The sequence below is a fragment of the Saccoglossus kowalevskii genome, chromosome 2, assembly GCF_978046115.1.
Source record: "Saccoglossus kowalevskii chromosome 2, keSacKowa6.1, whole genome shotgun sequence".
Taxonomy (NCBI): domain Eukaryota; kingdom Metazoa; phylum Hemichordata; class Enteropneusta; family Harrimaniidae; genus Saccoglossus; species Saccoglossus kowalevskii.
In genome coordinates, this window is record NC_140642.1 from 27,510,223 (window position 1) to 27,526,599 (window position 16,377).

Here is a 16,377-nt window from a genome sequence, read left to right on the forward strand (position 1 = left end):
TAGGTACACTCTGTGATCCGAGTGAGTTGTCATGAGTATGAGACAGGTCTAGTTCACTAGTCAATAAAGCACCAGAGTGCTCTAACCCAGACTCACTGGATATGTTGGAATGCCTTCCACTCATATTCTAAGTCAATTTCTTGAACACACACATATCTGAAAAATTTAGAATGATTATTGAATGAATTATTAACGACACATTAAAGTATGACAGTTGCAGGGGAATGAGTATACAAAGATAAAATGTGAAATTGACCAGTGTTTCAAACACAGTATCCAAGAGAACAGCCCTGCAATAACTGCTCAACTGTTCAATATATGATCTCATATGCATTTCATCCTGTGCTCCGCAAAATGGTTCTTTCTGATAATCAGAATACAAGGAATACTTGAATATAATTTTCTTTTTCTGTCATATACAATCATGAAGTTAGTTTACTAGTTGAGCAAAATTTAAGCACAATTCTTGCCTAAAAGTTGATGAGTTAAACAGCCATGCAGTTAAATTACATTTCTCCCAGGATGCACTGGTGCAATCCCAGGAATTGCGGAACCACGATTTAATGTATCGGGATAAGAGCAATGCAAGAAAACTGAAATTCATTACTGAATTACTTGAGACGACTCAAGCACTATCATCAGTCGCTGATTCTAGTTTGACAAAGGTTATCACCTCATTAAAACAAAACATAATGAAAGCTGGTTATTAGCAGATGCATTACTGTATCACATATATACATGTATGAGTTTTCAGAATCTGTATAGGTTGCTATGGAAGCATGCTTAGTAACTTTTAAAGAATATCTGAATCAAGGATTATTTTGTTGCTACCTTAAGTCTATTAGAACATCTAAAAAGATAAAAGCCAGAGATAGAATTGTGAGGGGAGTAGTGAGCTCCATTTTTATTGTGGCAAAATACATAATAGAAAATATCCATCTTCCCTAAAAAATCAATGACCGAAACCGTCCATGAACATCCATTCATAAGACTCTATATGATTGTAACCATGATATAAATTTAATTTAATTTGTTTTGCCTGAAGTGTAAGTGATTCATGCACATGTACAATGTACGAGATAGAACTAAATAATTAGAAATACTGTAAATGCATTAAGGAAGGCTTTTGACACTCTGTACATGAAATTTGAGATCTATGAATGAATTCTGTCGATAAAAACAACTTGTATGTGCTGCAAAATGCTCTAAATATCGCGTATAAAATGGGCTGTGAAGCAGACGACAAATGTCCGCTTTGCCAGGTGTCATTTGGCTACTAGAGGGCCAGCCAAATGATGTCATCAGTGAACACTGATAATTGAACCCATTCATTCTAGTATGTCAATCTCATAGAAGTGAAAAACCTTGAAAGACCTTGTTAACTGACAATTTATAAGTTGAAACATTGTTAGGTGTTGTGCGTATGAATGCCATCACGATTCAGGTCAAGTTTCTTGAAATCCCAAATGAAAAATCTTGTTGTTGGTTGCGAGAAATCGGCAGAAGAACTAACCTGACACGTACAGCGTTCTGGCTATAGTAACAGTGAGTAAATAAATACAAGTTAAAACTAAATTAGAAATATGCTAACATCACTTGAACTACAGTACTCATTTCGCCCAACTTCCAAACTGATTTTTAATTTCGCAATTTTCCAACTTTAATCTACACGAACAGGTAAAATAACAATTGAACAAATCTGTGGGCTTAAAATGCTGTGAAATTACTTAAAACAGTGAAATTGAATGCCAGTGAACATAACGCTATACTTGCATTGTACAAGTTATTAGTAAATAAATATAAATAGTATGTACTTGCAACATACAAGTTAAAAGTAAATATCTATAACGGCAATCGATTAAATATAAAATATGTGTGTAGTATAAACTTCTGTAGATAAACTTCATACAATCCCATGAGGCAGTGCAGTAATTTGTAGGAGTAGAATACACTCATTAATAATTAATTTGATAATGCATCGATGATCTTCATCATTATTTATTGTCTTGTATTCTACTTTTCTATACTTATTACTTCAACTTAAGATGAACTGACATTATTCATTACGGTGTAATAAAGATATTATTGTTATTATCAGGGGTACATTACTTGGGGTTTGCAAGTAGAGTGACATGATACCAAGATCCCATTTCAATCTCGCTCTCGCATAAGTGTTCCCAACCCAGAACAATGCAAATGCGCACTCCCAAGGTAACTAGGATACTGGGAGATCAAAATAGCTGCTCACGATATATGTCTTGTCAGAAGGTCGTAGCATCAGTCTCGTTCTCTACGAGATGAGACTTGAATGGATATCTTGACATAATGTCACTACACAGAACTATGTGCGTTGCAAACCCCAAGTAATGTACCTCTGTTATTATTTAAGGTCAAAGAATAAGACAAAATTACACATGCAGACCAGCAAAAATATGTTAAATCATGGGGGGGGGGTGGCTGGAAGAATGTGACAGATTTTTTATTTTGTCTTACATGTATCTGTACATTTTTATTTTTCTTGAATGTACAAACACGTACCATTTCCCACTTTGCATGCATTTTTAAAATGTTTACATTTTTTTTAGGCAAATCTTGTGCCACCCCCATGATTTAAAATGGTCGACCCCTAACTGTAAATCATTCCATTGTGTGCTTTGCATACGATTACCAGTAAACTGTATATACTAGGTAGTAGTTTGTAAACTTGTACTCTCCCAGACCACTATAAATGTAACAGTGAATGCATCAATGGAATTCATTGTTTTTTCGAACATTTCCTGTTTTGACACCCCTCGAGTGTCAGTTATTATCATGCGATCAACCAGGACTTTGTAAGGCGAATGATCACTCCCACAAATCACAGCCCAGCAGAGGTAATTATCATTCTCCCAATCTTTGAAGAGGTGCTAATAGCATAGCTCCCCTAATGACCCGCGTTGCCGTATTCGGGAGCCATTTTTAGCCACCGTTTAATTTTCAAAAGGCAAGGAATCTATTATATGGTATACTCATACAATAAAGTATTGTAATCGCCTTAAATTCATCACTTACCACAGACTAGTACAATAAACATCGCTAGCAACAACCAGAAACAAGATATCTTAGTGACAGTCGATCTTTTGAAATCTGTTACCAATGTTTTCATTTCATGGAGTCCGCCATTAGCGTGCATAGAAACATGTACCCAGAGTTCCTAGCGATGGGACTTTGACTCCTTGGGTATTTCGAAAGCACATCGAAAGCCTTGTCAGGTTTTTGAGAACGTTTGACACTGGTGCTGAGAGACATGTTAAATTGAATATGCACAAAGGGACATGATCAGTGTACAATGATAACAAAGTTTAATCAGCAAAACCTAAATAAATTGCAATACATAATAGTCTTGCGATTAAATGACCTTTAAACTAATGCCCCTTAGTACATAACGCATAACTAGCCTATAAAAGGGTCTGAGAAAATAACAAAGGGTGAAGATATTATGAGTACTGGAGTTAAACGTGAATCATTGGTAACAGGTGAGGATGCAGAGAGCACAGAAGAAGTTATCAACGAGACAAATATCAGTGAAAATTTCAAAAAACGCGACGAAGAGGCACGATATAATTGTAAGTTATGCGACGCTTTTTTTGACAAAGAGGAGATTCTGCAAGAGCACATCTCAACACATGGAAGAAATTCAGAAAATGCATGTGAAGTGTGCAATAAATGTTTTCCCACACCAGGTCACGTAACAGAACATATGAAAACACATGGCGATAAAAGACCACATAAATGTGAAGAATGTGGGTCTGATTTTAAAAAAATTTCCCATCTCACTCAGCACAAGAAAATTCATACAATGGAGCTACCATATCAGTGTGAGATCTGTGGGAAATGTTTTAACCGAGCTAGCAGCCATAAAAGACACATGATAATTCATACAGGCGAGAAACCACATCAGTGTGTGCAATGTGAAGCAAGTTTTGCAGACAAAAGCAGCTTAATACAACATCTGAGAACACACACCGGTGAGAAACCATATCAGTGTAAAGTGTGCAATAAATGTTTTTCTCTGTCAAGTACCCTGCAACGACATAAGCGGATTCATACTGGAGAGAAGTCGTACCAGTGTGATGTGTGCGGCAAATGCTTCGCTGGGAGAGGTGCATTGAGAGGACACTTAAGGAGACATTCAACTGAGCAGGAGAAAGTATATCAGTGCCAAGAATGTCATATGTCATTCAGGGAGCGGATTGGATTAAAACAACACATGAGAGTACACTCTGGTGAAAAACCATACAAATGTGAACTTTGTGATAGGTGCTTCAGTCATGCAACCTCTGTGAAGATACACACTATGAGGATTCACACAAAAGATAAACCGTATCAATGTGAATGTGGTAAAAGTTTCCCATGTTTGAGTGGGCTAAAGCAACACAAGAAAAGGCATACTGGTGAAAAACCTTATGTTTGTAATGTGTGCAGTCAACGTTTCACTAAGGCATCTAGCCATAAAAAACACCTTAAGAAATTTCATAAAGACATCATGATAATATAAATATAAATTTTATTGCGAAAATGAAATTCTGCATGAGATAATCAATATTTTCATTTCAAAAGAAAGCAGACCTGAGCAAAGCATGCCGTGTTGTGAAGAGGTTTAATTCACATTAGTGTCCAGTCAGCAATCATGAACCTCATACTCAATTTCAGAAAAAAATCAGATGATGCATAAATTATTATAAATAGTCCGGAACTACTTTTTCTTTATTTTTACATATTTACATATTTCATGGTACAAGGATGAAGAAAATAAATTAAAAATATTTGGTTACCGTTCTCAGTTTGGAGAAAATTTACTGTTAAAATGATTAATGTAGACAGAATTTGACACCAACTATTGTCACTGATATATCCGCTAGAAGTAACCATACATGTACATCTAAAATTAACATTAATTGAAATGTGCACTGAATGAAGTGATCAAAATGAATTTAAATTGGATTGAAAATGTTGAAATAAATTTGGAATGAATAGCCATAATCAAATCTAGAAACTGTGAAAATATTAATAAATAAGTGTCGGTACATCAAGTCATTTAAAGAAAAAATGACCAAAAAGAAAAAAGTGAAGGAAATGAGCGTAGAACACACAGGTTATTATTTGAGATAAATTTTTGAATTTATTTAGACATAATTCATAAATTTAGATTATAAAAAATCTCTCTAAATTTTGGCAAAGTGACCACAGCATTTCAAATTAGATTAGAAACATTTCAAATTAGATTGTGTATATTTCAAAAATGAAAGAAAACAAAGACTTGAAATATTATGAATTAAACAACAATTTTCGGAAAAAAATATGAACAACAGTTTGGCAACAACAAAATACTTGAAAACTACTGTGCATTAATGCGCTTTTTTTAGTTACTCACTTGTGTAACAGTTTTGTTGTTGTTTTCAGATGGTATTGTTGTGTAATAAAGTTATTATTAAATATATCGGTATCTGCTTAGCAGCAATGAGCTGCATTCAAGTTATGTATTGCAGCATAGCTGCAGCACAATGACAAAGATCATGATTCTTGTTGCCAGGGACAAACCTTAATAATGTATTTAATATACGGTATATATATATATAATCAAAAAAGTGTTTCAAGGTGGTATTTTTTTAAATCTCTATTTAAGAATGTTGGCAGAAGTCGCATATCTGCAATAGTTATTCTGGAAATACATTTGTGAATAATGAGGTCATATGGCCAGCTAGCAGCTCATCAAATCTACATTCATGAAACTAATAATAATTTTTAAATTATTAATTAATGTTTATCTGCAGTAAATCACTTGGAATTAAATATTCTCATAATTTATGATGTTATGCAACCAGCTTGTATTTTATTAGAATCATACTAAATGCATATCTGCAATAGTTCTCCAGGGATTAGATATGTACGTGTTGGGTCACGTGACAAACTTATACTTCATCCAAAATTGCTCAATTCATTGTAAACAATATCGAGTTAGTGGAAAATACATATCTGCAGTAGTTCTAATTAAGGAGGTTTATTTGTCATTCTGTATCGTTTCCTTTATTCATTGCAAACTTTCGGATATAAGAACAATGAAAGCTTGTCATTCAACTTGCATAAGATTTAGTGGATCAGAACAATTTTGCAATGCGATGCACAAGACTGTAGTGATGTATTGGTATATACAATTATAACTCTTTTTGTAGGTTAATTACTTCTTGATAAATGTTGCCAGATGTAATTGTAGTAAAATGACCCCTTTTTTACAGAAAGATTTAATCTTGAATCATAGTATGACTCTGCCACTGAGAACACAGTATTGTACCATATGATATTTCTCTCAGGTAAAGCATTGACATTCCTTGTTGCAGTAATTGCAATTCACTCCAGTATCATCCAAGCCCTTTCCAGGCTAAAGGACAAATTCCAAACAGAATAGACTACAATGCCTAGGTTGCCAGGTCTTTTAACTAAAATGGAGATGCCAAATTGTGATGGCTTTTAAACTACACTCAATGGAGCTAACATTACCCTGTTTGGTATCTGTTCTTTTGAAAAGAATTTCAAAATTGTGGGTTTTGTATACAAATATCGCAATACTTGAAGTTGGTGGGACAGGTATCACTTCAGCGACAACGTTTTCCTTGCATACAAAAAAACAAAACATTTCAAGAACTTAAAAACATAAAAATAAAGGAACCCTGATACTTGAAATCAAAATACAGTGGATACTATAAAATATATGCTACTTGTTGTTCATATTCATTACAAGCAATGTTCAGTTGTTTACACATGCACGAGAAAAGCTACAATCTATATGCAATATGTATACAGAATCTACTTTATCAAAAAATCATGAGAATTCCAGCAAAAAGAAGGTGTTTATACAAATGAGCAGCTATGTTTATTTACTAGGCACTCAACTAGAATATGATGCTTTTGAAATTTTCCACTCTAGTTTAATCTCAAAACGTGTATAAATATAATTAATGTGGGATAATGTTAACATCTTGATTGTCAAGAGTGATAAAACTTATCCTGACACTGTTTTAATCTTCATAAATAGGCTGATTTGAATTACCTACACCAGTTACGGATAACATGTTTTCTGGCTAATTTATTACACCGTCTGAAAACAGGGACTTGTGGATTGACCTCTCTGCATGCGTTTGTGTGTCCAGACCTATATCATAGACATGCCTGGACCGATTACATACAAACTTTACTTATACATCATATTATATATATATATATATGCACATAAATTTGTTTCATGATCTGAATCAAAAAGATTGAATGGTGGCCATTTTTGTGCTGAAAAATAATTGAAATCAAGCATTTCGCATCAGAAAATGGCCGACTGGTAGCCATTTTGTTGTAATTAACATGGTTCTAGTGCCTTATCTCTTACATGCTATATATATATATATATATTCATCATACATTATATCACGGTTTCGCTACAGCCGGCCCACGAACCTGTGCGTGATCGTGTTAGGAAAAGCTGCATTTAACTGCAGTTAAATTGAGTCATTTGATTGGGCGTGCCAAGGAGCTGGCACCACCAATCAGTGTTGCTGTATCATAAATTTGAAGATCCTGGGGTCATCACAGATTAAAACAATTGTGGTGTGTAGGCTCTGCGCTGATTCACCTGGAGAACAGAAGGTCTATGTTCGTTGACACGTTTTCAATTTTTGTTATTCCAACGTTGAAAATTGTTTGTGGACAAGTGAATGAAGACTATGCAATGGTTAAATATTTGTGCAAACCGTGTTTTAGTAAACTGACAAAACTGTTGAAACAGATAACTATTGACTTGTCCGATCCGCTCTTCGTTGCAACTAACACATCATTCCCCTTAGAAACAGCACTTAGTTTTTTTTCTTTTGATGGTCAGTAAGCTCGTTCAGAGAAAAAGCTAGTAACACATTAATTTCTATATTCAAGCAAGCTAGCGCCACAATTTTAAATATGTCGTTTCTATCATGATTTCTGATTGGGTAAATCAAATGAGCCCAAGTGAATCTTATAATCGTTTGGGGGCATGCGACATACAGTAAATCGTGGTGAAATCTGCCAAGGGTTAATGTTGAGGCTTGGGCCGAATAAATGGTTCTTGGCTGGCGAAGATGATTATGTCATAGATATACAGATGTATTAGTTTGACCATGGTTACTGAGAGTAACCTAGGTTTGACCGATTCAAAATGGCCGAATGGTGGCCATTTTGTGCAAAAAATCAAGAAAATCCAGAATTTCTGAACCGGAATCTGCCATTTATGTGTAGATTTCATTCAAACTTAGTACCGTAAAATTTTTGAATAATTGAGAACCAAAAATTCATCATTTCTCATGTGTAGATGATCTAATAGAAGCCACATCCCCTCTGTGGCACTGTACCATTTTAATAGAAGCAGTGATCTACAGTACATACATTAGACATTATGGTACCTTGATGGACGTCATTTGTTTTTCAGATCAGATCTGAAATGGGCAATTTGCTACCATATGGACAAGTACTCGCTTGAAGATCAGATGTTAATGTTAGAAAATCATCATAAAGAGACATCTGGATCCATACCTCTGACATGTTCATGTTCAAACTATATATCTTAAATTTGATAACGGGACTGTGCTAGGCATGGCTTGTTTTTGATGATTTTGACCAAAAATTATGTTTTAGGGAAAAATCAATAATCTGCCATATCCAGGTTTCTCAATATATGTAACATGACACGACTTACTCTCGCCACGAGAGAATTGAACAGCAAAAACAAAAAATATTGCTTCAGTAACAGATACACTTGCATCCAATACAAACTTGCTGGCGTATTCGCCCACTAAATGGAAAGAACTGCTCAGATATATAGAAAATGGTCGTAAGTTAGGTAATTGTAGATAATTATTCAATACAGCCAAACCACACTTTGCTAAAAAAAAACAATTTTGAAATAAAATCATATATGAAAGCAACACTTTAATTTGTACTTTCATCACACACTAATTTCCCAAATTTTAATTTTCAATGCAAATATGCATCAACATACTGGATAAAATGTCCAAGACAAATCTCACTGAGGCAAACATTCATTTAGTAATGTAAATGGGATAATTTTTCTATCTGTTTTTCAGCTTGCAGACGATTAATTATATTAATCTTTGTTTATTTTGGTGATCACCATAATCATATTATACAAGTTCCAAAATAGGAAAGCTCATAATTTCTGTATGGTTGAAAGACAAATCTCTGAAATTTCAGAAAATACACGTGTGTGTATATATATATGTTGCAAATGCGGCGTTAGAGAGCCTGGTTTGATGTGTCCTGTCAATGTTACTGGTAAAAAGTGTTCTATGTCAACTCCAGAAATTGTGGAATATATCTAACAAATAAAGTACTATGGCAAAAGAGGTAAATTCCAAACTTTTAGAAGAGGATGTTGGCAATGATAATTCCTGAACTTTTTTTAGACCTCAGGTTCCTGCCCGATTTCAGTGGCAGGGAAAATACTGTTTTACGAAAAAGGCACTAAAATTGAGGTACTGTTACCGGAATGGCAATTTTGTATGTTTGGCATAATTAACTCTTTTACTGTAGAATACTGTAGTAATATTTTCGCTTGGAATTTATTTTGGCTGAAAGGATGATTCTGTGAAAATAAAATCCAGCGAATATACATTTTTTTTTTTATATATATTTTACATTCAATTCACCAAGAATCAGTGAAAATAATCTCCATACAAATCATCCAAAAAGTCTTTTCAGCGAAAATTAATTCCAGTTACAATAAAGTATTTTACGGTATCCTGAAAAGGTTCAGAGTGCAGCCCAATCTTATTAAATGCCATGTTTCAGTTTTGTTGGTTTTTTAAAATCACAAATTGGTCATTTCTCGGGTTGATAAACAACCGGTGCTGTTTTTGTATCACCTGTTGAAAATGTTGTGATATTTCATGAAAACAAGGAATGCAGGATTCAGGTAAATAGTGATTCACAGCTGAGTGTAGAAATGTCTACATCAACAACTCCAAATATTGTGTTTTCAATTCTGCTTTATATAATCAGAAACTGGGTCAATGTTCAATGGAAGTAAATGTCATCTTCATCATCTAGCTCATTTAAAAAGGTGCATCTAATGGTGAGGAAATTACCCAAAAGGTGCAAACAAATAAACATTGAAAAGCAAGAAACAGAGAATATAAAATGATTTTTCGTCAATATTTTTTGAAATTGAACACTTATGGCACTTAGACTTACGTAAATGACAAAGATGAGTCTACAATGTATGATCATAAATCATATTTCAACAAGTCATTGAAAATGACACAGTCCCCGTTAAGTTCTCTTTGTGCTCGTCATATTAAAGCGGAGGGGTTGTCGCGAGCGTGTCCTTGAAACTTGAGTTCCAAGTGGCGTATACAACAGATTGTTTATTTACATCAAAACACGTGTTTCGTGTCATAGTAATATGGCCAAAATAAAAACAGCCGTTATTCAGCCATCTTTGATCTGATTATGAAACACACTGATATGTATGATGTATGTGCCAAATACGAATGAAAATGGTACATAAATTGTGGAAATATAGTAGTAAGGCCAAAAAGTCAGATGGCTGTCAATCGGCCATCCTTGACCAGATTTTGAAACAAATTGTCATGGATATGCATCCTAACATGTATAAAGTACATGTATGTGCCAAATTTGAATGAAAACTGACAGAGCACGTCCAAGATACCGCATAAAAAAACAAAAACAAGATGCCTGCCAGTCGACCATCTTTGATCCATCATGGACATGTATCCTAACATGTATAATCTATGTACCAAGTTTGAATGACAACTGACAAAGCATGTCCAAAAAACAAGATGGCTGTCAGTCGGCCATTTTGAATCGAATCGCTAAACCACTGCATGTGCATACAATGTATGTCCCACATAAGGTACTAGGCACATGCAAAGAATGAACGGAATCGGTCCACAGGATTCTGAAATATGACGTTGGATAGACTGACACACGGACAGACGGACACACGGACGGTCGGACGGACAGACTCAGGAACTCACGGACGGTCGGGGACATGTATCCTAACATGTATGATCTATGTACTAAATTTGAATGAAAACTGACAAAGCATGTCCAAAATACGACATTTTCAAAAAACAAGATGGCTGCCAGTCGGCCATCTTTGATCCAATTGTGAAATAAATCATGGACATGTATCCTAACATGTATAATCTATGTACCAAGTTTGAATGAAAACTGACAAAGCATGTCCAAAATACAACATTTTCAAAAAACAAGATGGCTGCCAGTCGGCCATTTTGAATCGAATCGCTAAACCACTGCATGTGCATATGTCCCACATAAAGTACTAGGCACATGCAAAGAATGAACGGAATTGGTCCAAGGGACTCTGAGATATGACTCCGGACGGACGCACGGACACACGGACGGACGGAGACCGAATTATAAGTCCCCGTTTTCGGACTTCGTCCGAACGGGGACTAATAATCCAGTACAAAATACTTGCAAGTATGCACTACTAATATAAAGTAAATGTGCTACTGAAACAGATGCGTTGAGTTTCAGATGTAAAAAAAATAGTTTGCAATAAAAAATAAATTGACATGTTTATCTGAATCACAATGTTTTTATTTTGCCAAGCTGTGAGTATCATGATTTAATATAATTTTGAATCCCTGTAAGTATCCAATAATAAGTGCAGTAGTTTCAGCAATACTTAGATGATAGCTGGCAATAGTCTCATTATTGTTGATACAGGTAGTTGCAGTGACTTCAACGCTTCAATCATTTCAGGAATGCTTTTACAACCTATAATTAAAACAACAAGAACAGATAAAGAGGATAAGGTTTAATCATGTTTCCATAATTTATTTTTGTGTAGAAAACATGCATTGACAGCCATGCAAACTTTACTGCACAGTGGCAGCATTTAAATTATATCTGAGTGTAATGTGAACAACAAGTATTCACAAGTGGTGAATGCAATTACTCAGGACATGACACAATTCATGCACATTTCTCACAATATGGTTAATTGTTTCAGTGAATCAGAATCTAATTATAAACTCCCAATGTCAAACTCACCTGAACTTTTGATTCTATTAAATACATTTGATGGTGGAATGTCATGAAAAAGCAGAAAACGCACAAGTAATTGCAGATCTGCTTGGGGAATAGTTTTCCGATTTAAGTATGCTGCCACAGCTTGGGAACTGCCTGTATATTGAAAATAATAACAACGTGATATTAATATAACGAATCAATGGAAAAAAAAGAACAAAGCTATCGTGTGAAATCACTTATTCTATCTGTATATTATAGGTATAATCCCAAGGCAGCAGGATTAACTATCTCTGTCTTAGATCATATATTCCCATTTTCTTTGCACAAAGGAGTCAACAAGTGTCTTATTGGTCAAAATAACTCGGCTATCTTTAGAATCAATAATTTGCAAAATAAATACTAATACTGTGTTCACATGTGTGCCAAAAAGCCAGTCTGCAGACCAGCATTATAGTTAAACCAGTGTTGAAATGTGTATGAACAAGATAAGCAGATTTAGTTTATGAGGTCCAAAAATGGCAAGTCTCAACCGGCACCACATACTTAAACAATAACGCCACCTTAAAAGCATGCCCTCAATGTGAGCCTCATTCTGGTGTTCCATTCATGTATGAACACAGGACCAATTAAAACCACTGATAACGATTGTTTACCAAGTTAGTCAAGCCAGCTCTGTTGTACATGTGTAGACGTGGTAATACTGAGTTGGTAAAAGTAGTGATTGAAACATTTGTATTTGGCTAAATTGACATATGAAGACTCAAAAAGGGACAAGGATGTAAATGAGATTCCATTGAAACAAGAAACATGCACATAAAATGCATTATGATTTGCTGTTGTATCAAATCTAAACAAAATTGACAAAAATTGTCCAAATGGGCCAGTACAATTGAAAAATGTCAATGAAACCAAACTGATATATGCACATGTATACCATTAAGTTTTTTCCCATGTACACACAAAGTCACTCAAGGCATGTTTGGACAATGATGTTGGATGCACAGAGTGATGAAATTCTTAATACATTGTCAAGTCTCCAATTTGAACTATGACCAGCAGGGACTAGCAAACAATAAATCCTATTTCATTCAAAGAAAATGTAATACAGTACATGTAGGGGAAGGCATATATGAATTTTAAAAATCATTACTACTTTGTATATTATGGATTTGGATATAGATGCCAAAGAAATCAACTGTACTCATTCCACTCCCTCTTTTATTAATTACCAACCACACCGGGTTTTCTGTTCAGGGACTGACCAAATCACACACCAACACACTGAAACACTAACTGTTGGCTCAAACAACCATGTACTTGCAAAATATTCTACTAAATGTTTTATGATTGTTAGGAGAAGTTGGAAGAAAAGTGATATTATTGCAACAGCTTGAAGTTGGCTAATTATTATATTATTAGGTACCGGTAATACACATGGATTACAACCAAAAGCTAATTGGGTCTGCTGATATTATCCCAGAATATCTATGTACCAAATTTCACTGCAAATTGATGAGTGGTTCTTGATATCAGTTGAACAGGCATTGCGTCAGTTTTAGTAATATTGATCAAAAATGTTTAAAACACTAAAACTAAACAGACAATATTGAAACATTGCACTCTCATTGGTTGTTTGGTACCACATGCAGCCATGATATCAGACGATAGCTGATCACTGATTAAAGTGAATGCACAAACATAAAACAAGAATGTGTGCAACTCAGTCATATCCAATGTGTATATGTTGTTTAAACAATAATAATAGGTATACATCGTCTTTTATTCTCTAAAAATTACTGACCTTGAAGCCAATCGTCAATACATTTATCAATTCGACTTTTGATTGAAGCTAAGAATTCAGCATTGATAAGTGGCCATCCCATAGTGCCTGGCAGTGTATCGTGTAACTTTGGATATGCCACATCATAGTAAGTTTGGATCAGTTTTATTTGCCACAGGTACAGAGGGTTTGATGAAGTCCTAATATTTCTCACCACCTGTTATTAAAAATATGAAAGGTATATTGCATTATTTTGACAGCTTGTTACTAATACTAATAAACAAACAAATCATTGAAGAAATTGATACTGGCCAACTACCACTGAATATCCTGACATGCTATAGAAATGACTAAACAATCAATTGATATATTGAGGTTATCGCTAGGGGAACGGCCGGCCCCGACAGAGTGACAAGCCACTGTCAATATTTTCATGGAATTGTCAAGGATTAACGAAACAGCTCGGCAACATTGATATCATGTCGTTAATCAACACTTATCCGATTGTGTGTTTAAACGAAACATAGGCAAAATCGGAGTGCGAGTTTGAAAATGCTATCCCCATGTACAAATGTTTTTCAAAATTTAATGTTAAACGCAGTCGTTTTGGTCGATACTGTGGCGGGGTATGTATATTTGTTGCCGACTATATAGCGAGTCTTCGAGAAATCCAAAAATGTAGTTTCAATTATTCTAGACAAAATTGTTTTTGGTTCAGACACAGATATTCTGTTAGCAGCTGTGTATATACCGCCAGAAAACTCCCAGACGTACACGTTGAACTCTCTTAATGGTATTGAACAATTAGAATTATTTTTAATTGATGCATATTCTAGTCTAGATGAATTTAATTAAATTATTGTTGGTGATTTTAATGCCCGCACTGGAAATATGCCTGATTTTATTGTACAGGATAATGATTCTTTTCTACAGCCTGGTTATCAAACTGATGTTTTTGATTGGCATAGAAATTCAAAAGACAAATGTATAAATTCATATGGAAAACTGTTGGATCTATGTAAGAAATTAGATTTACATATTGCGAATGGTCGTTTTCCTGGGGATAAAAGCAGTGATTTCACGTGTTACGCTAACAATGGCGTCAGTGTTGTTGACTATGGCATTTTATCTTCAGAGTTGTTTCATATTGTTGACGACGTGTTTACTATTACTTTGGATGCATCTAACCATCTTCCAATCTGTCTTAAATTTAAACTCACTCATACTAACTCGCCCCAAAATAAATCGGGAAGTGTAATGAAAACTACACCCAGGTGCCGTTTCAACTGGAAAATCTCGGGACTTGAATTATTCATTAGTCGTATGAATGATGAGTTCACGCAACAACAGCTTGCACAAGCCTCTGAATATATCACACTGAACAATCACGATCAAGCCATACATGTACTGGGTGAAATATTTGATCACGCTGCATCGAAAATGAAGTCAACTAATAAATCTCGTATCCGGAACAAATCCCAACCAGTGTGGTGGGATAAAGAATGCAGCGCAGCTAAAATAGAAAAATATAAAGCCCTAAACAAATTCAAACTCTCAAATATCAATAGTGACTTGAACACTTATAGAGTTTCTAAAAATAATTTCAAAGCAATATGTAGAAATAAGAAATGGTTATCTATAGAGACAAACAAAAATACAAATTTTTAGAAGCAAAACAAGATTCTGTGAAATTCTGGGCTATTTTGCGAAATATTAAATGTAATGCGTCCCTAACCAATGAAATTAAAGCGGACTGTTGGTACAATTATTTTCATGGCCTGTTAAACAAACCAATCTCACCTGCAAATGAATTCAAAAAAGCTGTAATTAGGAACCTAGAACTACACGATGAGCACTGTGACCAGTGTGTTGATAATGTGCCACTTGATTTAAATGCAAATATAACTATGTTAGAAATTGAGAAAGCGATTAGAAGTTTGGCAAATAACAAGGCTCCGGGTCACGATGGCCTTGTAATAGAACTATTTAAACATAGCTGGATTCACATTGGTCCTGTCTTATTGCTTCTACATGTATTCAATAACATACTTTCCAGCTGCAACTTTCCATTAACCTGGTGTAAAGCCATTATCTCGCCACTACATAAAAAAGGTGATCGTTCTGATGTCAACAATTACAGGGGTATCTCCCTTATATCAGTAACAAGCAAGATTCTAACAAAAATCCTAAATTCACGTCTGGACCACTGGTGTCATAAGAATTGTATATTATCTGGAGCGCAATGTGGTTTTCGGTGAGGCTACAGTACAAGTGATAATATTTTCACACTCCAAGCCATGGCAGCAAAATATTTAACGAAGAAAAAAAGGCGCTTTTATTGTATTTTTATTGATTTCGCTAAGGCGTTTGACTAGATTCAACATGATTTTATGTGGTCGAAACTAATCAATTATGGGATTCATGGAAAATTCTTGTTGGTTATCCGCTCAATGTACAGTAAGTTGCAATCTTGTGTGATTTCATCTGGTGGTCTCACTGAA

At 34.8% G+C, this 16,377-nt stretch overlaps 1 protein-coding gene across 1 annotated transcript in view; it reads right to left on the minus strand.

The window, feature by feature from the left end:
- Positions 1-11,639: 11,639 nt before the first annotated feature.
- The window catches only part of LOC100370598 (anaphase-promoting complex subunit 1-like), a 49,120-nt gene continuing 44,382 nt past the window's right edge, over positions 11,640-16,377 (minus strand). Inside the window, exons 45-47 of the mRNA XM_085507074.1 lie at positions 13,898-14,093; positions 12,118-12,249; positions 11,640-11,841 (exon numbers count right to left, since the gene is read on the minus strand). Coding sequence (XP_085363200.1) covers positions 11,750-11,841; positions 12,118-12,249; positions 13,898-14,093 — 420 coding nt within the window. The 3' untranslated portion in view covers positions 11,640-11,749. The remainder of the gene's footprint in view (positions 11,842-12,117; positions 12,250-13,897; positions 14,094-16,377) is intronic.